At 40.5% G+C, this 24,855-nt stretch overlaps 2 protein-coding genes across 2 annotated transcripts; both read right to left on the bottom strand.

The window, feature by feature from the left end:
- Positions 1–4,318: 4,318 nt before the first annotated feature.
- On the bottom strand, positions 4,319–5,540 carry LOC5576623. The gene is made up of 2 exons (XM_001662728.2): positions 5,488–5,540; positions 4,319–5,424 (listed from the first exon to the last, which is right to left on the bottom strand). Exons 1-2 carry the CDS (start codon positions 5,536–5,538, stop codon positions 4,396–4,398), a joined length of 1,080 nt encoding a protein of 359 aa, XP_001662778.1. The 5' UTR covers positions 5,539–5,540; the 3' UTR covers positions 4,319–4,395.
- Positions 5,541–18,446: 12,906 nt separating this feature from the next.
- Positions 18,447–20,150, bottom strand: LOC5576622 (integumentary mucin C.1). Its single transcript, XM_001662727.2, has 2 exons — positions 20,112–20,150; positions 18,447–20,048 (listed from the first exon to the last, which is right to left on the bottom strand). Exons 1-2 carry the CDS (start codon positions 20,148–20,150, stop codon positions 18,447–18,449), a joined length of 1,641 nt encoding a protein of 546 aa, XP_001662777.2.
- Positions 20,151–24,855: the final 4,705 nt, after the last annotated feature.

The following is a 24,855-nucleotide window of genomic DNA, read 5'->3' as shown; positions in this document are numbered from 1 at the left end:
TCTTCAATGTCAATTTATTATTCGTGTTAATTTATTTTTCATTTTATCATACATTATTTTATTGTCAAAATTAACAAATTCAATAGTTCACTTAAATATATGCGATATTCAATATCACAGTTCAAAATGAAATGCACTTTTCCAAAACCGCATACAAAACTTGCATACAAGTCGCCTTCTACCAATACTATATCAAATAAAAGTCCCTGTCGCCTTACACACTACACCACGAAACACGAATAAGCCTAAGGTTCAAAGTTCAAGCCCGAACGTTAACGATCGTTATAAATAGATCGGAGTCCAAAAATAGACGGAACGATACAGGTCATTCAGATGGAATGGTAGCGAAAGAGATAGCGCTTCAATCGGTTCTCATTCGTAGTTGATGAGGATCGTCGTTTGAAAAGGTCGTGAACTTACTTCGGTGATTTTACGTACTTCCGTCCACGAAGATGTAAAATCGCACCTTATCTGAGGACTTTCAGAATCTCTACTCGTCCATTTTGACCTGGACCGTGGAAGAGGCGAGAGTGCGTGAATATTTTTAGTGTCGCGGTGTGTTTCATTTGGTAATAAATTAAAATGTGAGAAGTTTTGTAGATTGAAATTAATGTTACTTTTTGTTCCTTTTCGTTAGTCAAGTAAAGTTCGTTAGCCTAAAGCCAAGAAGGTTAAGTGCGGTCAAGTTAGTTTGTGTGTGCGTTTGTGAATAAAAAAGGTAATTGTGAACTTTTTTTGTGTGGAGAATTTTTTGTTAATGCGTCGAACAGCCGTTCGACGGCTTTTTATCCAGGATTTGTATCTAGCGATCAACGGCCCAAGCTCGACACACCGCATCTACTCGCTAAGCGCTGCTCTCGACCCCACGCTTCAGCGCTCAAAAGTCCCGGTTTGAGGGGAAAGCCGGAAGGGAACAAACCGTTCCGACAGAGCGGCCACCACCATTTCTATTACCTCGTGGACAGGCCACGTGTGAAGCCCCCGACGATCCCCACCGTCGTCAACTGCGTCATACGTCACCGACGCACGTGATTTCCGGCGTGCGACACTTCATCAAGGAGTAAATTCAAAAAGTCGCAGTTCGTTGCCGTATTTGGAGTAGTAGCCGTTATACCACCATCGTCGATGTGCTAATTCCGGAATCCTGCTTTGCCGTCCCATTCTTCGTCCAGCACTTCTGCTTTGCCAGCCCATTGAACGGCCGTCGCTTCTGCTTTGCCGGCGGCATTCATCGCAGCTTCTAAAAGGGTCCGTGAGTACAAGCCAAACCAAACTAACCATGCGCATGCGTTAAAACTCCACACAATAACCGAGCTCGAAGATAAGAAGAAGATGATCGATAAATGTCGATAGAATTAGTTTAGCAAATCCGCACACACATTAGGGAAAGTAGGAAGAAGAAGTAGAAGAGGAAAGGAACACACAATTATGAATAAAACCTAGGTTATCAAATTTGAATAAATTTCTAAATGTTTTTGCTGTTCTCAACCAGATTATGTATTTTTGTAATATGTTAGTGCTTTCCCTGTAACAGTTTTTTGGTCTTCGAGATTTCTCACGTTTCGCGTCGTTCTACCTGTTTCTTTTTCTGTTTTTTGTACGCCAGGATAGACTGCCTGGGAAATCAGTCTCTCCACTCACGTGTCTGAAGCGGACAGGGAAATTTGAATTAGTGAGTTCTTCCAGTGATGATACTCGTGAGTGGTGTCTTTTTGTGTCGGTAGAACGACGGTCAACATCAACTATTTTTTGAGAATCGCTTAAGGCGACCTCTATAACTGAGAGATCTCGATCCACTATTCCTTTGAGTTTTCTGTATCGTTTCCTAAATTGCTATTTGGACTCTTATAAAACAAACCCGCCCTGAGGTTGGGTTTCTTGCCGGGCAAACATAACTCGACAGACGGTCCTCTTCGGAGGTGGCGCTAAAGCCGTCTGTTTCTTGAGCCAGGGAACGAAACAGGAGACGGAAAACCTTTAGCCGTATTTTACGTGCTACAACTGCTTCTTTTCTGGACAAAAATGAATGTGATATTGACATTTTACTGAAATTTTTTCTCCATGCTAACTTTGATGAAAATTGAAAATTTTGCTGTTTCGGACACCGTTCGCATCGCAACCATTTTTTCCCTTAGCAACGCTAGTCTTAGTAAACTTTGCTAGAAAAATAACTGCTCTCGACGTTTCGTCTCTTCGACGTTTTGTCCCTTTCGACGTTTTGTGATTCGACGTTTTGGCATTCGACATTTTGGGTTTCGACGTTTTATCTTTCGATGTTTTGTCTTTCGACGTTTTGTCCTTAAACCAGGGAGAAATCCAATATCGGGAGAATGAATGACAACTTCAAACCCTGGATGCTTGCTAGATTTTCTTGCAAAACGGCTAAGGTTATCAAAGATTTTTTACAAGAACTAACTTGTATTTGCAAGGGTTCGATCAGGAATTCCACAAACACACCTCCACCTTCTCCTAATTTCAAAATGATTGCTTCGTGCTGAGATGATTAAAATTTTTTTGGAGACGTTATGCCTGAGGGCCGCTAGCCATTCTGGAGATGTTTTCTCCCCAAACTGTCCAAATTTCCTATTATAATTTTAAGTAATTTATAGGTCGTTAGCTTCAAACCTATGAAACAGAAAATTATACTATTCAAATCCAGCTAGTTCATTTTTTCTTTTGCCATGAAGCTCGAAAAACGGATCTCTCTAAGAGCACTAAACACATTTGGCTTAGTTTTACAAATATCTGAAATCAGAAATGTGACAAACTTATCGCTTAAGAATATAATAAATCAAGGTACCTACTATACCATGCAGGAATACTGCATTCATTTCGCTTGATTGCATACAGCCATGTCTTCAAAGCTTGTACGAGTAATTTTTTTTTTACCAGTGGTTTATTTATTAGGCTCATTTGTTTAACAAAAAACTTTACGGAGCCGAGATCTCAATTAACAAATAGTTACATAAACATTTCAATACTCTCAATTATATTAATAAAGAGTTTTACGCGCGCACTTTTTCTTTGGGCGTGATCCTGATCCGGAACCAGAGCTAGATTGGGAAGCCGTAGATTGAGCTCGTCGCGGGTTGGCCTGTGGGTTTCCCATCAACTGTTGGATCGCCTTGGCCGCCAGTTCCACTTTTTCTGCCGTCAACTTGTAGCATCTCCTGTCCGATATCACGGGTTCCTGTTCCGTATCAGAAGCACTCGAAGCCTGGTCGAAAATCTCCTCTTCTAAAACTTCAATGATTTCATCTTCCGCTACATCCGATGACACCTCACAAACTGGTACAGTGACTTTTCCTGCCACAACACCAGCGTAAGAGCAAACTTCCGACTTTTCCTGACTTTGTTCCTTCCTCTGATCCATCTTACGAGCTTGACGCTGAGGGCAAGAGTTTTTCCGATGACCTTGTGCTTGACACAAGAAGCAAGTGTCCTTGAGCTCCTCGTAAAAAACTCTTCCTTTCATGCCAACAACGTCAATTGTTGGCGGAATACTATTTTCAACCTCCATGTATACGCCACGTACTCCAGTATACATGTGATCTAGACCAAGTTCCATGGAAAACTTTTCTCGGATCACACGATCAACCTTCCCGAATTCTCCCAGTTTCGTGGTTAAACAATCATCCTTCAGCTCCGGTGGTAGATCAAAAATACGAACGTACCGCATGTTCGTACCCGCGATTGACATCCGGACATCTACCGATTTACCACTTGAATAGGCAAATTTTCTTGGTTCCGTATTTTTGCCCAGCGATTCCTCCATTGCCTCGAGTGAAACAAATTTCACGAACAGCGATCGGTCGTGGGCTGTTTTATAAGCCGTCTCCATCACCATGAGATCCGTGTCCAACTGCTTTAAAAATTTAGCAATCTCCACCCAGGAGGGTCTTGGACTGGGAAACGAAATTGGACCGTATTAACAAACATCTCACTTGCATTCATAGTGGATAATATGTTCGAGAAGCACAACGATCGACAGCTTGCTCGTGCAGAAACACAGCAAGGGCGCTTGATTTTTACTACCTACGCGATACAAACTGAAGAAGGCAAACAAAACTATCAAAGAAGCGAGCACATTTACTCGTCTGCACCGAATGACTGTTGCGACAGAACTGATGTACGAGTAAATTGCAGACACCCTGTAGAGATTCTTCCTACGTAACTTTTGATACCAGGTATATCACTCCAGGAATGATATTTGGACTTCTTCCAGGATGTTTCAATATACAATCGAGTTAGGAAAAGACACACATTCGTGTTTATTATGAACAATAATTGTGAATTATTCAGACTTGAATCTTGTTTGAAGAATATAAATAAATAAATTAATTAATCTATACTAACAGTACTTCACGCAAGCTTTCAAGACTTTCATCATCCTCACTAAAGAATGTTATTCTTTAGCATTAAATCCTTCAAGAAGTAAAGGCAGTCTTTCCTCACAGGAATCGTATCAGACTGCACTATAGCTACAGCTGGCGTATCAGTTGATGCTTCAGTTTTCGTTGCTTTTTCCGTACTTGAATCTGAGTTTGAATTCTCGGACGCACTTCCGGATCCAGAAATCTTGTTATCGATGCTCGTTAATGATATCGGTTGATTCTGATCTGTTTCGGTCATAGGTTCCGTTACAGCTGCGTCAGGATTTTCTTTGCATCGCATGAGTTCTTCGTCAAAGATATAATTCGCTTTGGAGCAAGTGTTCACCTTCGCTTCCCACTGGAATCGATTGCGATAGCACGAGTAGTACTGACTGGGATTGACCGTGTTAACGAACAAGCCAGCCTTTCGACACTGGAATTTGCACACCTGGTTTTTGGAATCGAACTTGGATCCTTTTCCACAGGACAGGACGTACGACTTCTTGTAGGTTGGGGTGTCAGTGCTGTAGTCGTACTGACAGTACACGTAATATTCATCGTCATACGGATATGACGCGAAGACATTCTGACTCGTTGGGTCGCACTTCACAGTATCGCAACGACGATTCCAACCCCACAGTTGACACATTTTCCTCTGGCTGTTATAGCGATATCCGTTGGGGCAGTCATAGGTATCCCCAGCTTCACCTTCCCGTTCACAATAATGATAGACCTGGCAGGAAGCGGGATCTGGGAAAAATCCAGTGCTGGTGCAGACGAATCCGTTTTCCGCACTGACCGTGCACTGTGAATCCGGCGATGACTGACATGAGGCACCAGTATCGGACTGGACGCAATAGGGCGTTGAAGATGGACAGGTGCGAATCAAGTTGTTAGTACTGCCCTGAACGCAAACCTGGATCGAATTGCAGGATTGACAGGTCGTGGGTTTCGTTCCATCGCAAGGCACGGGGACGTATTCGGCTGGATCGGCGGCTGGTCGAAGGATTCCGGAGGTAAACTCTGCGCCATCAGCACGGACCACTGAAATCTAGATATGGATTGATGAGAATCGTAACTTTTTCTTAAACTTCTGTGCATTAGAGTATCTTACCCAGCATAGAACAACTGCAAACACTGCATACAGCGATACTAAACGAGACATGGTTGTGAAGGAACTAAATCAGAAATTGACAATTGTTTGGCATTTATATCGGCGTATGTATGTCAATTTACCAAAAAAATGAAAGTGATCGGAAAGTTTGGAAGACTGTTGACTGAAATGATTAGGGCTGACTAGATTCTTCGCACATAGTTTGCGAATAGTTTGTTCCGGTAATGATAACGGCTATTGGTGATGATGGTTGACCGTTGTTAACTTTCCGACAACAAGCCTCAAATTGATGCGCGGAAGCATTGTGTATCTTTCAAATTAACACTTTCTGTTGCTCGTTTCGTTGATCAGCTGGGGAATTTCTCTTTCAACGAAATGATGGAGCAGTGGTATTAGAAAAAGGTTTTATCCAATAATATCAATCTAATGAAATTAAGGTACGACAGTGTAAGTGTCAGGTACGAGAAGAGGGTAAGAGAGGCAGGACATGTCCTACGCACAAGAATACCGGGATGGGACATTCAAAGGATTGCCCTACCCTCGATTCTTAGGGGAAAATCAAAGATTTTGAAATACCTGTTGAACTTTTAACATATCATTTTTTAAAAAGACACTGACACGTTGATGCTTCCAGTGGGCATTCATGCCCTTTGAAGGAAGCACCACACTAGACAACGGACTAGCATGCAACGCCCAGTGGCACAATCGGAAAACATTCCTCACGAAAAGTTTACCGGCCTGAGGCGGGAATCGAACCAACACTCCATAGCACGATGCGGCTAAATGCCTGGTGACACTTACCGCACGGCTACGAGGCCCACTCTCGTTTTTGAGTTATGGCCAATTTTGTAAAATATGTGCAAATGTGCCATTTGGAGCCTTTTCTTTAAAAAATTATAACTCAAGAAAGAAACATCGTAGAAACAAAGTTTTTTTTAATGAAAATGAATGTAATTTTTCTCAGGAATAAAAAAAATATTAACTGGAAACAGTTTTTCACAAAATTTCCCACCGTTGAGAAAATTCGTGAAGAAAAGCCGGAAAAACTATGTTCCAATTAGTGGAAAACTTTCAAAAATATATTTTTGAGAAGGTAATTTTATAAGCTTTAATCGCTGAAATTTTTGAAATGTACTTTTTTTTCGTTGTTGAGTTACGGCCAATTTTGTGGAAAATGACCATATAAGCCTTTTCTTTGAAAACCCATATTTTAATCGAAGCATCGGAAAAATAAAGATTTTTATCAAAGCAATTGCAAATTATCTTAAACATCTGAAAATAAGATATGGGATTGGTTTTAATGAAGTATAAGTCGGAATGGATAATATTTTTCATGAAAAATTACACCGCTAAGAAAAACTGAAAAAAATTGTTTCTGCCTCAATTTTTCATTACACTGAAAAGGGATTCTTTCTTTTCAACGGAACAAATAAGATTATTATTATTATTATTTTTAATTTTATTTGTTTAATCATTCAGTATATAACTTACGTTTTCATCTTAATACTATCTATTTTTTCAATCAGGACATTGTCTTTGGTTGCTAACACCAGAAGATTTTCGTTTCTTTGTATTATTAAGAACAAAGCATGCTGTATTTTCTTGGTTTTCATGTGCATCTGAGAATTCATTAGCAAAAATGCTTCGTTCGTCTTTTGGTATAATTGAATGATATTTTTTTGTTCCAGGAATTGGAACAAGGTTAGAAAATCTTTCCTAAAGAAATTTTTCAGTACGTAGTTCTAAAACGTCTCATGTTCTTCTTCTTTCTGGCATTACGTCCCCACTGGGACAGAGCCTGCTTCTAAGCTTAGTGTTCTCATGAGCACTTCCACAGTTATTAACTGAGAGCTTACTGTGCCAATGACCATTTTTGCATGCGTATATCGTGTGGCAGGTACGATGATACTCTATGCCCTGGGAAGTCGAGAAAATTTCCAACCCGAAAAGATCCTCGACCGGTGGGATTCGAACCCACGACCCTCAGCTTGATCTTGCTGAATAGCTGCGCGTTTACCGCTACGGCTATCTGGGCCCCAAACGTCTCATGTATCAAACCCTTTTTTGTCATCTATGTTCACGATGATGAAATTCACCGGAATAATGTTTTACTATTGTCTGAATTCGCTTGATACATTTGTAAACGTATTGATAATTAGAAAACCAAACGGTTAAGCTATTAAGTATGGTTACCAATTTTATAATAAGCTTCTAGATTTTGGGATCAATTATTGTCTTGTAGACAATTTTTTGTCGCTAATTTGTTGTTGAAAAGAAAATTAATCGCCTATCTAATGGGGATGATATGGGGAATTACTCGTCAGAAACGGTCAAAAAAATCTTTTTTTTTATCGCGGTTCGGAGTTGAAAAGAAATGTAATTTAAAATGGTGCTGTCTGTAGAAAATTGGATGACCCATTCGGTCAAAAATTGTATATACTTTTCTTGTGGAAAACAGCAAACATAGCTTTACGGTTCAACGGATAGCTGATTAGCATTTATTTGCACTGGTGAATCATCAGTTGGCTTCAATGATACCTTGGACACCATTCTGAGAGTTGTCGTTCGTTGCTAGTATTCAAAACGTTCTCTTCCTCAAACATGCTCTGATTGTAATTTCATTTAATGATAAAACTGATTTCCAAGCCTGCGATAGAGCTTTTAACGATTCTCATATATGTTCTTGTGTATAAGAATTTTTTACACTTTATATCAACTCTGTTCAAATACTTGTTTCAAATGAACTGTCTTATCATTATACTTAGATAGTTCTGCATTTATGTAAACTGAATGTAATTTAAAAACATGACGTTATTTGAGAAAAATAGATAAAGCTTGCATCTATCGATAAAGAGATATCGATGATGTATAGGTTTCAGGTATGAGGGTTCGGAATTATTAAAACTATGTTTAAACACTACAATTTTGGGTGAAAACTCTCACATTTGTGATTTTAAGGCTAAGTAGCCCGTCATTCGTTTTGGGCAACAGTTATGACTTTTCAGCTTGCATTTCAAAGTGATAAAACTCAGTCTTGATAGTTTATATTGACTTGAAAAGTATCACTGTACGTGCTAACATGCATGAAGTATGCTGATACTTTTTCAGCTATGTCAGTGCAAAACCAACTGATTTTCTTTGATTTGAAATCGTGAGATGAATTAACAACAATCATCTACGACGCATACAAATTTCAATGACGGCCTACTTCGCCTTAAGGCAAGTTTGAAAAAGTCTCGAGAGAATAAGATAAAAAAATAAAAAGATTTCTTTCAAAGTCTTGATAGTTTTTGAAAAAAAAAATGACATGTCAATTAGTCTAAAATTTTTAGACATGTAAAAAGTCTATTTTTTTATTGTTTCCTAGTTTGATTCCTTTTTTTTTTGTTTTATGAAGTCCGATGAAACTTGTGTAAAGTGAGCGTCCTTCTACATCTATTCTAGTTTCCTGGTTGAAAGCTGGCGGGTTTAGCTCATCTATTTGTTTAAATAAATAGGTATTGCTCAGTCGTGTATTTTTACTTAGAATTAGATTTTGTTTCGATTTTGTGTTGCAGTTCAAAAGTAAACGTTTCATCAAAATAGTGAATCATCAAAATCACGAACAAAGTTTTGCTTACTTCGAATAGCTGTAATCGTACGAATTGAGAGTCGGCAGCTCTATTGGAAAAACACGTTTCAATCCTTCAATTAAATGATAACCACGCAGACTTTAACTGTAACGGAAAAGATATTATTCAATTTTATGTTAAATTTCCAAATGTTATGTTTTATCCGTTAAGAAGTTGGGATAAATAAAATCCAATAGTAAAACAATTGATGAGCAAACAATTAACTATTGAAAATCAACTTTTTTAAACTGACTTCGAGTAGTTTATTCCATTTGCAACATTATTTGTTCAAGTACTTTCCATAAAAAAAAACATTTATTTTCGTAAAGAAAATGTCGATCAAAGTCGTGACAAGAAAGAGTTAAAACACTAGTTCAAGCAGAATTAATGAGAGTTAACTTGAAACCATCTCAATTTTATTTTAAAACATTGTATTTCATTTGAACTCTATGCCACATCATCTGATTGTGTAAAAATAACGTTAACTTGCCAAAATATACCAAAATTCAGCCATTCTACGAAAAACAAATCTAGTGGGTCACCGAATTCCGTGAAAATTTGCTAATTTGTTCCTTATCCGAAATAAGGATACACGTGTTTTTGGATTTGTTGATTAAGGTGACCATTTCCGAAATATGATGACCAGAAAAATCGCAATTTCGCAAAATTTTTATTTAAAAAATATATAACTTTTGAACCGCTTGACAGATTTTCAAATTTCTTGGACGAAATAAAAGCTTAAAATTTTGACTGTTAAAAAAAAGTATAAAATTTCACAATAATTGTTTTTTTTTGCATGAAAAAAAAAAAAATTTCTAAATTGACGCTTATATTGAGCTGTTCGGTAATCCAATCCGCATGGTTATTAAATTAATTAACTCATTACGCGTGGTAAAGATGGACAAATTATGGGTGAAATTATGAAAAAAATCCACGTGCTCGGCTGATATTTGAACCCAGGGCTCTTGTATGCTAGACAAGCTTAGTTGGTAAAGCACTCGTCTAGCATACAAGAGTCCTGGGTTCAAATCCCAGCCGAGCACGTGGATTTTTTTCATAATTTTATCCATAATTTGTCCATCTTTACCACGCGTAATGAGTTGATTAATTTAAAAAAAATTCTGTTTTTTTTTTCGTGTTTTGAAGGCCTTGGGAAAAAAGGGCTATTGCTGCTCGCATTTTTTCTTAAGAGATAAGAAAATTTAACGTTTACTGTCAAAATTTCAGCGTTTAGTTGTTAAGATCAATGTTGCTGAACAACGATCGGAAACGCGAGGCACGATGAATTTTCGTAGGCATCAAAACAGAATCTGCGAATAAACACAAACAACCGTTCGGGCACTTCATTCGTTCGTGTTTCATTTTCGGATCGCTGTTTCTCCCGACGCTATCATCGGGTGATTTTCCATCGCTCGATAATGTGAACGGTACGATTCACGCTGCCTGCTCTTCGCGAAGAACAGGAAAATATTCATTTCGATCATCTTCATGCGGGCTTGCAACAATCACGCTAAACTTGCTCCGCTCAAAAATGAGTGCCGAGCGCACAAAATTGGCTTCTTTTCGTGCAGCACAGATTCTGTGCAAAGGGGCTATACACAGTTTTGTGCAAACGGTGGTAAACAAAACTGAATGAGTGAATTGCGCACAGAGGAGGAACGCTTGGAATTCGGAATTCGTTTCCATTTTTGTTTTGCTTCTGAAAACATAAAAATAAAACATTCCAATTTAAAGATTTTCAGGATTTTTTTCATTTGAATAGCCGAAGCGGAGGCAAATGGGGAAAAAACTTTCGCATTTGCGACCATCTTCCGGCTTTTCGCTAGAAAACATCTCAGAAAACTCCCCATCTTACCAACGGCCAACTGTTTGCTGCCACGCGGGATATCATTGACAGTCCCGTTTCCATCGATCCCGGACAGCCGAAGGCCAAAACGTCGACAACTCACAGAATGAGTGCGACCTACTCAGAATTTTCACTTAGTTATCCAGTTCTGCATTGGTTGCCTCATTCTGTGTAGTTTTAACACATGCGCTGCGTGGAGCTGGCTTAGCGTGGAGTGTTTGCTTGACTTTACGAGAAGAAGCAACCTCGCAATGAATCACGAGAATGAACAGCGCGTGGAAAAATGAATCCTACGAGTGGAAAGGCTTCGCGAACCACTTATCGGTGTGTTCATTTTGCTTCTTCGGCGTTGCATCCGTTCGCTTTTTGCGATGCTCTTCGTAACGCAAAAATGAAAAATGAATTTTGGCGAATGTTGGATCGCGAAGATGCGTCGATCATTGTTCACGAAGAAGATCCATCGCAACCCTGGTTAAGATATATTTTTTGAAAAAAAAAAATCAGTCATTTTTCATCAGCACTCACTGTAGGTCTCAGCGCATTAGAATTTTAATTTGAAAAAAAAAAAACTTTTGAACAGTTCAACCGTTTTTCAATCTTTTTTTTATGGAATGAAAGCTTAAGAATTCAACTTTTCAGACAAAATTTAAATTTCTAGATTTTTAGGAAATTTTTTTTTCATGTATTTTTTTTAACAAGTCTAAATTTTAAGCTTTCATTTCATCCAAGGAAATTGAAAATCGGTCGAGCGGTTTAAAAGTTATAATTTAAAAAAAAAATTAAAATTTTGCACAATCGTGATATTTGTGGTCATCTTTTTTGGGAATGGTCACCCTAATCAAAAAATCCAAAAAAACGTATATCCTTATTTCGTATATGGAACAAAATAGCAAACTTTCACGGAATTCGGTAACCCACTAGATCGGTTTTTCATGAAATGGCTGAATATAAGTCTGGAGGAAATTCTGTAATTATTTTTGAAAGAATTATAAAACAAAACCATGGAAAAAATCCTTGAAATATCATTGCAGTCAAACTGCGCCCAAAACTCTCCATCGTTAACAACGTACGGTACCGACGACCACCCCGGTATTACCTAGAGCGGCTTAAGCAACCGGATGTCGCAGCTGCATACGCGCAGCACCTCGAGGCTGCATTACGGGAAGAGAGTGAGCTGGATGAAGCCCCTCTTGAGGACTGCTCGAGAACAGTGAAAGCAGCCATCAACGATGCAGCTGTGAGCAACGTCGGATACGTGGGACGGAGTCGACGGAACGATTGGTTCGACGAAGAATGTAGGCAGATTCTGGAGGAAAAGAATGCAGCGCGGGCGGTCATGCTGCAGCAAGGGACCCGGCAGAACGTAGAGCGTTATAGACGGTAACGGCAACAGCAGGCCCGCCTCTTTCGAGAGAAAAAACGCCGCCTGGAGGAGACGGAGTGCGAGGAGATGAAACAGCTGTTCCGGTCTCAAGAAACACGTAAGTTCTATCAGAAACTCAACGCATCCTGCAACGGCTTAGTGCCGCGAGCCGAGATGTGCGGGGATAAGGATGGGAGCATTCTGACGGACGAGCGTGAGGTGATCGAAAGGTGGAAGCAGCACTTCGACGAACATCTGAATGGCGCTGAGAGCACAGGCAATGAAGGTCGGGACAACGGAGGAAATGCCTTCTTCGGTACTGCGGGCGATGGAAACCAACCAGCCCCCACTTTCACCAGCTCAAGAACAATAAAGCTGCTGGTAAGGATGGTATCGGAGCTGAATTCATAAAGATGGGCCCGGAGAGGCTGGTTATTTTTCTGCACTGGCTGATATGCACAATCTGGGAAACAGAACAGCCACCGGAGTAGGGGAAGGAAGGGGTAATATGCCCCATCTACAAGAAAGGCGACAAGTTAGATTGCGGGACCTTTGAGCGATTACTATTCTAAATGCGGCATACAAAGTATTATCCCAGATCATCTTCCGTCGTCTATCACCTACAGTAAGCGAGCTCGTGGGAAGTTATCAAGCCGGCTTCGTTGACGGCCGATCGACAACGGACCAGATCTTTACTGACGGCAAATCCTCCAAAAATGTCGTGAACACCAGGTCCCAACACCTTTTCATCGATTTCAAGGCGGCATACAACAGTATCGACCGCGTAGAGCTATGGAAAATCATGGACGAGAACAGCTTTCCCGGGAAGCTCACGAGACTGATAAGAGCGACGATGGAAGATGTGTGAAGGTTTTAGGCGAACATTCCAGTTCGTTTGGATCCCACCGGGGACTACGACAAGGTGATGGACTTTCGTGCCTGTTGTTCAATATTGCGCTAGAATTGAGCCGGGCTCAACAGCCGGGGTACGATTTTTACGAGATCCGGACAATTTGTATGCTTCGCGGATGATATAGAAAAGGTGGCAGACCTGTACACCCGCCTGAAACGCGGGGCAGCGAAAGCTGGACTGGTGGTGAATGCGTCCAAGGCAAAGTACATGCTAGCTGGTGTGGCTGAGCGCGACAGGTCTCGTCTAGGTAGCAGTGTTACGATAGACAGGGATAGTTTGAGAAGCTCGACGAGTTCGTCTACCTTGGATCCTTGCTGACGGCTGACAATAACGTTTGCCGTGAAATACGGAGGCGCATCATCATTGGAAGTCGGGCCTACTATGGCCTCCTCAAGAAGCTGCGGTCAAAAAAGATTCACACCCGCACCAAATGTACCATGTACAAAACGCTCATAATACCGGCCTACTACGGGCATGAAACTTGGACGATGCTTGGAGAGGACCTGCAAGCACTTGGAGTCTTCGAACGTCGGGTGCTTAGGACGATCTTTGATGGGGTGCAGGAAAACAGTGTGTGGCGGCGAAGGTGGCCAAAGCCGGAAGGATACGATGGGCAAGGCCTGTTGCAAAAATGCCGGACACCAAACCCTGCAAAGATGGTGTTCGATTCGGATCCAGTCGGTACAAGAAGGCGTGGAGCGCAGCGAGCTTGGTGGGTTGATTATGCGAGTGTAGGGCAGAACTAGCGTTGGGTAAATTTGTCCAGAACATCAATGTTACTGAATCCATTCACATTTGAACTTCCAAATCGATTCACTGATTTAATCGAATCCTTTACATCGATGTTTTTGAATCGATTCGAATCGGATGCAAATTGAAATTTATGAAGTTGGAAATGAGACCAAATGTATTTGCATTTAATTTCAACTATTATTGTTTTATGGCTATATCGGTCATGCGACTCAAAGGTAAAGGGAGTCTATAGAAGTAAATGATGGAAACGAATAGGTGCATAGGCGTCGCAAGAGAGCGACAAGATTGAAATTTAATTAGGTGGTGAAAATTGAGCAAGCCATTTTAAAGTCAGTAAGCATCGAAGCGTCCTGTATTTTGCCTAGCTTCTCTACTGGAAAAGGGTTGGCTCAAAGCTTTGAGCTTTGCTACCAACACAGGCAAAATACAGGAGGCTTCAATGTGCTCATATACTGACGGCAATCAACCGAACGGTTCTATCGATCGATGACTGATATTGGGAATTGACACGCAGTCAGAGAATTTGTCTCTATCATGTGTGCTCTTCCCGCCAGTCACCACATGATCCAGTTAGAACTGCATTTTCTTATTAGCCAAATTTCATATATAGAAGAAGGTTTCGACCGTGATTGTTTTAAATTATTATTGTTTTATGGCTATATCGGTCATGCGACTCAAAGGTAAAGGGAGTCTATAGAAGTAAATGATGGAAACGAATAGGTGCATAGGCGTCGCAAGGGAGCGACAAGATTGAAATTTAATTAGGTGGTGAAAATTGAGCAAGCCATTTTAAAGTCAGTAGTCAGTTAAAGTCAATTTTCACCACCTAATTAAATTTCAATCTTGTCGCTCCCTTGCGACGCCTATGCACCTATTCGTTTCCATCATTTACTTCTATAGACTCCCTTTACCTTTGAGTCGCATGACCGATATAGCCATAAAACAATAATAATTTAAAACAATCACGGTCGAAACCTTCTCCTTTAATTTCAACTTCTTTCAATCAAATCCGTTTTGAAAATCAATTGAACAGATTTACTACTTCTAGGCTAGTTCAATTTTTTTTCTCAGCAGTCCATTGAGATATATTTATAAATTTCAACAAAATGAATCAAATCGAAAAATCGAATGAAGAAAATCGATTTTGGGTGTCCCAAACATCGATTCAAAAAATCGAGTAATCGGAATGAAAACATCGATTTTCGGAACATCGATTCAAAATCGCCCAACGCTAGGCAGAACCGAGGATGGTGAGATGTGGCAACGAACCGAGTATTGTGGCGTGACATTGTCGATTCAGTGTTATTTGTCCAGATGTCAACTAAATAAATGAATGATTTCTGATGGAATTCATAGATCAATTTCTCCATTATTTTTGGAGAAATCCATATAGACAGTTTTTGTTTTTTCATCATCTTTTTACGACCTTTTTTCGCGCCAGTTTTTTTGTCTTAAAAAGTAATAAAAATAGATTCTAGATTAAGGGCTAACAGGCGGTGGTCATTGAAATGGGGAATTTTTATTTATTTTTTATATTTTTATTTGAAATCTTATTTCTGGATATTTCAAGACCTGACTATTTAGAAAGGCGGCGTCTTCGGCAAAGTTGTTCAGTAGTTCAAGTGCTATCATTATAAAAGCCATGAGATTCAAAACTTAGCTACCAGGTGGCGCTAGTGAGCTTGAAACTTGCGGGTATCTCAGAATCCTGACCATTCAGAACGGTTTTCCAACATCACCACCAAATTAATTAAATCTGGATCTCATATAACCCCCCATCCACGTGTTTTATAGGAGACCTAACTGTTATTAGCATATTCGAGCCATCCTATTAGTGTTGCCAGCGTAAAAAATAAATGATTATGTTTCGTTTTTCCAAACGCAATGTGTAACACAAAATTCATACTTAAACTTTGCTCAAGATTTGACTAAAATAACGTGCAGAACTTTGATATATCGATTTTTATCGATTCCACTTGAGCAGTGTTGCCAGCTACGACAAAATTCCCAACCCTCCATGAACAACTGTATTACAGTTGAAGAGTATTCCAATGTTGCTAAGAATTCCATCTTTCTATTCCGCTTAAGATTTCTTATTCTGATCTTTTCTCAATTATTCCTAAACAGTGTTGCCAGCCACATGGACATTTGTGCTTCGGCCGACTGTATAGCATGCAACACTTTCTTCAACTTTGATGCACAGTCGGTATTGTCATCTGATTTTTTTTTCGAACACATATATATTACCCTAATTTTTTGACGACCGATTTACAACCCCTCGATAACGATCCTTAAAAAAGGTTGGGGTCCATGGGGGTTTTGATAGAAGGTTTTTTGAGGTAATTCTGGAAATATTTTCTTACGGTTTCATCAATTTAAACTCTTAAAGCAAACCTCTAGAAAAATATACAAATACGCTCAATATCTCTTTAAAATTTCTAAGAGGAATTATCAAAATTGAGGAATTTTTTTTGGAGGAATTATTGGAGAAATTCATAGAAAATTTCCAGTCTTTCATTAGAATTCCTACAGGGCCATGAATCATTGAAGGAACCTCTGGTGGAATCCCTGGGGAAATCTTTGCAGGAATTCTCAGTGGAAACTATGGAGGCCTCTCTGTAAAAACTCCAGACGTAATCCTTGGGGAATCTCTTTAGGAATACCGGCGTGTTGATAAGGCAAACGCTGTTCTGAAATAAATCCTAGAGGGATTCCCGGGGGAATATCTGAACACGTCCCTGGAAGGATCTGTGGATGCATTCTTGAATAAATTCCAACATTAATTCCAGGAGGGATCTCTCCAATAATCGCTGGAGAACACCATGGGAGAATAATCCATTTGGGAATCCCTAGTGTAATCCTTGGGAAAATTTCTGGAGAATTGATATTCAGAAAACATTCCGAGAGAAAAGTTAAAAAATATTAAATCTTAAATAAAATATATTATTTTATTTTTCAGGCGTCTTTTGATAAATACCTTAGTTTAAAACCCGAAACATTTCTGATGGATTCTAAAAAATAGGTTCTTTGAGAAATTCTTACTGAAATTATTGAAGTTTTTTTAAGGAACATCTTAAGTATTTCGGAAGATTTTTATTCAGAAGTCTTTTATACATCTTTTTAGAAACACCTGCAGAACTTCGTGGATGAAAGCTTATTGAAAAAATACTCCTGGAATCTATGATAGCATTTCTTGAGGATTAATTCCTAAAGGCCTACTAAGAGGGTCTCATGAAGAAATCTTTAAACGAACATCGTAGGAGCTTATTTAATGGAGGAAAAAAACGGAAAAAATATCAAGATATCTTCCGATGAAGTCCTTCAGAAATATCTATAGGAATTCTTTGATTCACTGCGGGAAGAGGCTCTGTATGTAGTTTTGAAGAAATCCTTGTAAGAAATTAGAGTGGATTCCTGAAATCATTTTTTAAGACGTCCCAAGATGAGCCCCGATAAAATTTCTTGTAAGGGTACCTCATTGAATTCTTGGAATAGTTCTTAGAGGAATACCTGGAGGAATCTTCAAAGGAATTCATGTAGAAAATCTTTGAGATATTCATGAAAGCAATCTGGGAGTTTTTTTTGTGTAAACCTCCGAACAAATATTTGGACAATTCCTTCGAGAGTCTCCATAAAATCATATGATGAAATGCCTCCAGAGATGGAAATATCCTAAATGGAATCCCAAGAAGAATTCGACGGGGGTTTTTTGAATCAATTTCTCTGTAAATTATGGAGGCATTCCAGACAAAATCCCACACAAATCTCTTCAGACGTTCTTTAAGCAAACTTTCGAGGAATTTCTACGACAACATTCTTACAGACATATTGGGAAAAATGCTTTGACGACTCCATGAATGAACCTCTGAGGGAATCGATGTAGAAATTAGTGAAGTAATTCAAAGAGGAATTTTCGGAAAAGTTCCCTGATGAAAGCTGATGGTATTTATGAAGGAATTTATTGAGAAATCGCTGAAAGAAACCCATAAGAAATAGGTAGGAATTCCTTCAGAGTCTCTTAGAGAAATCTTCGCATGATCTCTGGAAAATCTTTTGAGTAATTATTGGGGGAATCCTTTTAAAGATTCTCCTATAAATTAAAATTACAGGAAAATTTTCTAAAAGCATTCTAGGCGGCACCCCAGCAAAACCCTGCTTAAATATTCTTTTCCTATTTTGGAATGAGTTGTAGGATAAACTTCTTCTAAAATCTCTATCTGAATTTTCTGATGCCAATGAAAAAACATCTTTAAATGAATTGTGGAGATTTTCAAACTGACGTCCATGTATGAAATTCCGATAAAGTTTTTGGAAAGAAAAACCTTCAACGGACTGTTGCAGCAAACTTCATAGGTACTTGTCAAGTTATTTGGAACTCAATTGAGATAGTATATATTGGTAGTTTTTTATATATTGGTAGTATATATTGATAGATTCTCCATTATTTTTTGTTTGCAAGAAAGTAAAGATAAACTAAATTGTGGTTGAAGTAGAACTTGTAGTTGCTGTAGTGCGTTTTATGATTCCGGTAGACATTATGGTAGAGGTGTCGGGAGCTAACGTAGATGAAGATGTGGTAGTTTCCGATGAAGGACTGGCAATGGAGGTGGTCTTCAAAGTTGTCGTAGGTTCAACAGTGCTTATAATTGGCTCCGTAGTTGAAATCTGTGCAATTGTAGAAGACGCAATCTTAGTTGTTGTGACTTCAGTGGTGGTTACGGGAATCGTTGTCTGAGTTGTAGTGCAGGTTTCCACTGTCGTTTGAGATTTGGTAGTTGAAATTTCCCTTGTGGTTGATGATTCAGCAGTAGAGGCTGCCTTGGTTGTTTGAAGTTGTGTTGTGGAGGTCGGGTCAACCTTAGTAGTTGGGATCGACGCTGTTGTACCTTGTACAGTGGTAGATGCAGTAGAGCTGAATGTACTGGTACTCTCCATTGTGGAACTAGAGATTGGTTGAGATTTTGTAGTTGAAATACCAGAAGTCGTTGTGGGATACTTTGTTGTGGTTGCTGGAGTTGTTGTAGGTGCGACAGTGGTGGTTTCAACCGTTGTACTCGTTGTATACGGCGTGGAGAGCTCGACTGTGGAAGTTTCAATGGTTGTCGGAGAAGCAGTGGTTGTTAATTTTGGTGTTGTACTATAGTCAATAGTTGTGCTTTCCACTGTTATAGGCGAGGTGCTAATAGAGGAAGTGGATGTTATTGAAGTTCCGGATGTCGTTGAAAGAGGACTTGTTGTAATAGACTCTGTTGTGGTTGACAACGTAACAGTACTCGTACTCGCATACGGGTCTCGATTACACCGCCTCAGAGATTCATCAAATAAGTATCCTTCCCTGCAGGTCAATATTTTTGCTTCCCATCGAAAACCAATTCGGCTGCACAAAAAGTATTGCCTTGGATTGGCTGTATTAACGAACATTCCCACTTTTCGACACTGGAACTCGCATATTTGTCGTTGATAGTTGAATTGTGATCCTTTTCCACACGATATAATGAAAGTTTTAATTAACGTAGGATTCGGTTTGGTATAGTCAAACTGACAGTAAACGTAGAACGAATTATCCTGTGGATATGGACTGAATACTTTCTGACTACTCGAATCACACTTGACCGTTTGACAGCGCTTCAGAAGGAATCTCTGACACATTGTACTTCTGCTATTATAACGATATTCCTTAGGACACTGATACTGGTCAGCAATTGCACCTTCACGCTCACAATAGTAATAGTTTTCGCAGGTCAGAGGATCCGGAAAGAATCCAGTACCCGTACAACTGAACTCCATCTCCGATGAACCCTGCGTTCTACACTGATCATCAGGACTCGATCCACAGGTTGCACTTCCATCTTCATTCTGGTTGCAATATGGTGTCAGAGATGGACACTTCCGTGAGAGATCCAGCTGGCTAAACATACCACCAAGGCAAACCGCGATGGTGTCACATGATCGACAAATGGTCAACTTGCTGGAAGAGCACGGTTGGCCAACATATTCTCTTGTCTTGAAATCCGCGGCAGAACGAACAAGAATTCCAGGACGGACGTCTACCATTCGGGCTTGGGCCAACGAAAACTACGATTGTAAAGATTTTCGGATTATGATTGTGGATCAAATATTTTATAAACGAAATCTTACCGCAAGCAACGACACGAACAGCGAAATCAGGCGAACCATTTTCAGCCAGTGAGTTGTTACTTCAAACTACAGATTGAATATTGTTAAACACCAGAAAAATGATCTAATTTAAAAGAGATCTCATTACAGACATGCAATCACTCGATAAACTTGTTTATCTCCGGTATGCAAATGCTCCGAAACTTTTATGATGATATGTTTGCTTGCATGATAAGAACCGCATCGATGCTCAATCAAAAGTATGTTGCCCCAAAAACCCTTTGAGCATATCGTGATGCAACAATGCGTACGTAAGGGATCTGTTTTCACACTCGGTGAGGCGCACGATTGATAATATCAGGTGCTTCAAGACTTAATGACTGGAGAACTTTCATTATAAGGGTTGGGAAAACATTGGCAATGTGCCGCACAAAATGAGAGCTATTTCCAAATTCGAATACTGATTTAAAACAAGTCGACTAGAGTCACTACGGAAAAGCCACAATGCCATATTGGATCCAATGCTTTGGAATACTGTATGTTTTTTTCTTACTAAAAAGCTTTAAAAGCCGGTTGTGTGTTTGCACGATGTGGGTACTCACGTTAGGCGTGCTTAACCACTAAAAAACTTTCCCTACAGCTCTTAAGCCTTGATCTTCCCCGGAACTACATCACGCAACTTCATCGGGGGAGGGCTCTTGCTGTTCTGCTAGTTCGCTGTTGGAGCTTAATGTCGTCAAAACACTGCTCACTACAACATTTCTACGACGTCTCTGTGACTACCCCTTTGCCCCAATTGGCGGTTGAAAAACTCGTCGGGGCTTTGAACAACTTTCTGTGCAACGACGCATACTTCTCTTCGGCTGTCCTCACGTCAGAGCCCTGTTGAATTTCTACTGGACGTTCATGTGCATTTCATTGCTCTACTATGACTTGTTCTCCGCTATTGCTTTTTCAGATCTCCTGGTTAACCAGTTGGATGCCGAGGTCGCAGTTGGAGGATGACTTCCGGATCACTGGCGCTCCAACGACCCAAAATTATTTTGTGACGATCGATGCTACTCGGCCTAGTCCCTGATGGTGGACCTAGCCTACTCCGGCTACGCGCTTGCTTCGATACTGGCCGGTGGAGTGCCGTAGTAGGTGCAGCGATTCCGGTTGCAGGATGGCTGCCGGTTCATTGGCGCTCCGATGGCGACTCTGCCTGTCCGAATCAGTGCAGATATTTCCGGAAGCAACCATGGCCTGACAAAAACTGGGTCAGGAATAAGTTAACTTCTCCATGTTTTCTGGTTGACCACACCGACACGTTAGGAATTTATCTTTGGGTCCATTTTCCTTTCTTGTAATTATACTAGTTCTGCTGTCTCTTGGCCATTGTATCCAATCTGATGATATTTTTTTTTTTTTTTTTTTTTTCGTACTGCTTCGTACTGCTTGTTGGTTCTCCAATTTTGGGCATGATCTTAGCTACAGTGTTAGCTACTTTCGCTGCCTTTTTGTAGGCATAATCTACGTGGCTGTTATGCCTGTCATCGACTATTACTACAAGGTGCTTCAGAGAGCGTTTCGATGAGATTGTGTATTCTCCAACGTTGATCTTTAACTGCTGAACCGCCTTGCTGTTGCTGGCCAGCACCACCACCGTTTTATGATGAGTCAGCTTGACTCCGGTTATAAACGATTGCATGATGTCTAGCGATTCCACCGTAAGCATTTCCACCTCCTCAGCAATCTCGCCAGTTATCGCAAGAATGACGTCATCTGTGAACCCCACGATCTCGAATTCATTCGGCAGTGTCAAGGTTTGCACCCTATCGTACATCATATTCCACGGTGTTGGACCAAGTATGGGTGCCTGTGAAATTCATGCCGTAACTTCAATTGACATCCGCCCCTAAACTAGTACCCGGTTCTAAAAGTAACTTTGCAGAACTTTACACAGATAGGGGTTCCTGGGGTAATATGCACCACTTAAGGAAAATGTGCCGAAATGAACACTAAACATAATGTATGTAGTGTTTTAATACACGAATCTAGTTGGTTTGGGTTCACCTTACATGGTGTTGAGCGAATCTTCATCATAATTACATTAGATTGCATTAAAATTTATTTTTTTCCAAACACTATTTTTGCGTGAATTATGATTGATGCGGGGCATGATGCACCGCTTTTTGGGGCATGACGCACCACAACATTGAGGCAAGACGCACCTAAACAAAGGGGCATGATGCACCACAACAATGAGGCAAGATGCACCTTCGTGTTTTAAACGAAATTTTATTTATCGAAAAACTAGGAGTTCTTGATGATTTTCGCCTAGAAGATGATACAATTTGCGACAAACGACTAGCTCATAGGAAGGCCTTCTCAGGGTCGGCACTGCCTGCTTAGGGAACACACGGAACAATACGAAGTGGAAAGGAACGGTACAGAGTCAACGGACGTGCATGCAACCCAAGGATTTATGTGTAGTGTTGAAACAAAAGCAACCTGATACATTTTACTTAACTTTTATTTTCATCTTAGCGGGTTAGGGTTAAAGGGTTGCCAGGTTGCCATTCAGTTGCCAGAGCCAGATCTAGTTGCGAAGGCTGGCCGGTCAAATAATAGTTGAATCCACCTTCACTGGATGTTCCTTGGCGTTCTAGCTTCCACCGAATGTCACCGACAACTTTTACTCGACTTTTTGGTTTTCCTTAGGTGTGTTCTATTTCGCAGTTCAAGACCAACTAACTCTTCTCTTCGGCTCCTTCGGAATTCCACTCCTCCGCAAGTCCTCCTCTTCGCCCCCTCGTCTCTTCCACTTTCCTTTGTCGCCTCGGATGTTGAGTTGCCTCAACAAATTCGCCCGTAGAGATGTGCGGCATCCGGAGTAGCGTTAGTTGATTGACAAATTTTGAGATGAAATAAACCCGCTAATGGGTAAATTTTGGGGTTTATTTCACCTTACAGCTACTGCATGCGAAGTCTCACAAATGTTTGTGGTATTAATTAAAAAATTAGTAATCTACCAGGGATAGCACAACAGGTCTGTTGACTGCATTGTTAACGTTAGCGGTAACAAATTGTGCATAAATACGTTGGTAAAGGCTTCACATAACCTAAAATTAATGATTTTAGTTTATTTTGGAGTGGATCGTTCTGCCCCGATCAATGGAGTGCATGCTGCCCCTGCTGTGAGGTTAACAGAAAATGTTATGGAAAATAGAAATAGTTGTATTATTTCGCCAAATCATCTCATCAACAATCAACCTAGTCTCTAATCATCTGTTTTATGGTTGAAGGTTGTAAAAATCTAATTTCATCACTTTTAAAACAACAAGTGAAATGATCGGGAAAGTTACATCAGAATCGTACTTTTCGAATAAATTGTTCTATTTCCCTGTTAAGTTTTTCAAAATGAATCAAATTCTCAGGGTGTCAACAATTTGCAACGTTTCATCAATCTGCATAATTTTTTTCACTCAAAAATAATTTATTTCAGAGAAATTGACAAGGTGCGTTTTGCCCCAGCAGTGCATATTACCCCAGGAACCCCTATTTGGGGACCCGCATTGTAGGACTGCAGCGATAGCCTCCCAAACTTCACTCTTGAACGCGTTCTTAACATCTATCGTTACCACTGCGCAGTATCAATTGCCTCTTCTGTTTAGATGCTTGCTCCGCGCACGTGATGATCGTCCAAACAGCATCCACCGTCGAAGTCTTTTTGACAATCCGTTCTCGTTTTCCGAGTGGATCGTCAGCCTGTCGAGGATGATCTTCTCCAGAAGCTTACCAAGAGTATCCAGTAAGCATATTGGTCTATATGAAGCAGGAGCACATCTTAGTTGGTGTTGTGTGGTGCGAGATGACAACAGTGTGTTTGTGTCGTCTCCACCCGATCGTTGCTCACTGATCAATCAGTCATAGTGGAGTGGATTACAAAGGAAGACGTGTGTTTCCTTCCGAAGTGGTTGTCTTCGTGATGTGTGATTTCCTAGTTACAGTTTGATGTTACACAGGTGTTACTGAGCCCATGGTCTTCGCCATCACTACTCGATAGGCGTTGCCCCAGGGATTTGCGTCAGCTTCTTGGAACAACTCCTTGTAGCAGTTCGATTTACTCGTCGCTAAGTCCCGTTTGAACGCGGCTCTTGCCAGCCGGTAGGTCATCTTACGCTCTTCCATGTTGGCTTCCGATCTAACTCTCTGCATGCGTTCTTTGGATCTTGAGCAGGCTGCAAGTAGGGTGCTGAGTTTGTCGTTCCACCAGTATGCAGGACGTCGCTGATTCCTTGGCTCCAATGTACTCGGCCTAGTTGCGTCACACGCTCTCGCCAACGCTTCTGTCAGCTCTCCTGCGTCCATGTTTGGAGAGTCGCTTACTGCTCGGAGTGCTTTGACGAAAAGATTTCTGTGGGTTTATTCTCCACTTTCACTCAATTGTTGATCAGTGACGGGCTGCAAAAAGTCACGTTGCGAAAAGTGCTAGCAAGACCGTCGTTGCACAGCCTTACGTCGAGCTTCGCTAAAGTTTCCAGCAAACTGTACCCTCTTGCGTTTGGTCAGTTTGCTACCCCACTCCACGGCTCAAGCATTGAAGTCTCCTACAATGATTACTGGCGTTCGACCGATCAGTTCGTCGCTTAGGCTTAGCACATCCATCATCTGGGTGTACTGCTCAACTGCCCATACTCGCATAACAGTCTCATATTCTTTGGGATTTCCTATATATGGAATTGTTATGCGAGTATGGGTAGTCCAGTGTCCACCTCGGGAG

The sequence above is a fragment of the Aedes aegypti genome, unplaced genomic scaffold, assembly GCF_002204515.2.
Source record: "Aedes aegypti strain LVP_AGWG unplaced genomic scaffold, AaegL5.0 Primary Assembly AGWG_AaegL5_hic_scaff_379_PBJ_arrow, whole genome shotgun sequence".
NCBI lineage: Eukaryota > Metazoa > Arthropoda > Insecta > Diptera > Culicidae > Aedes > Aedes aegypti.
The sequence above is the reverse complement of the archived record's forward strand: the minus strand, read 5'-3'. Positions and strand labels throughout refer to the sequence as shown.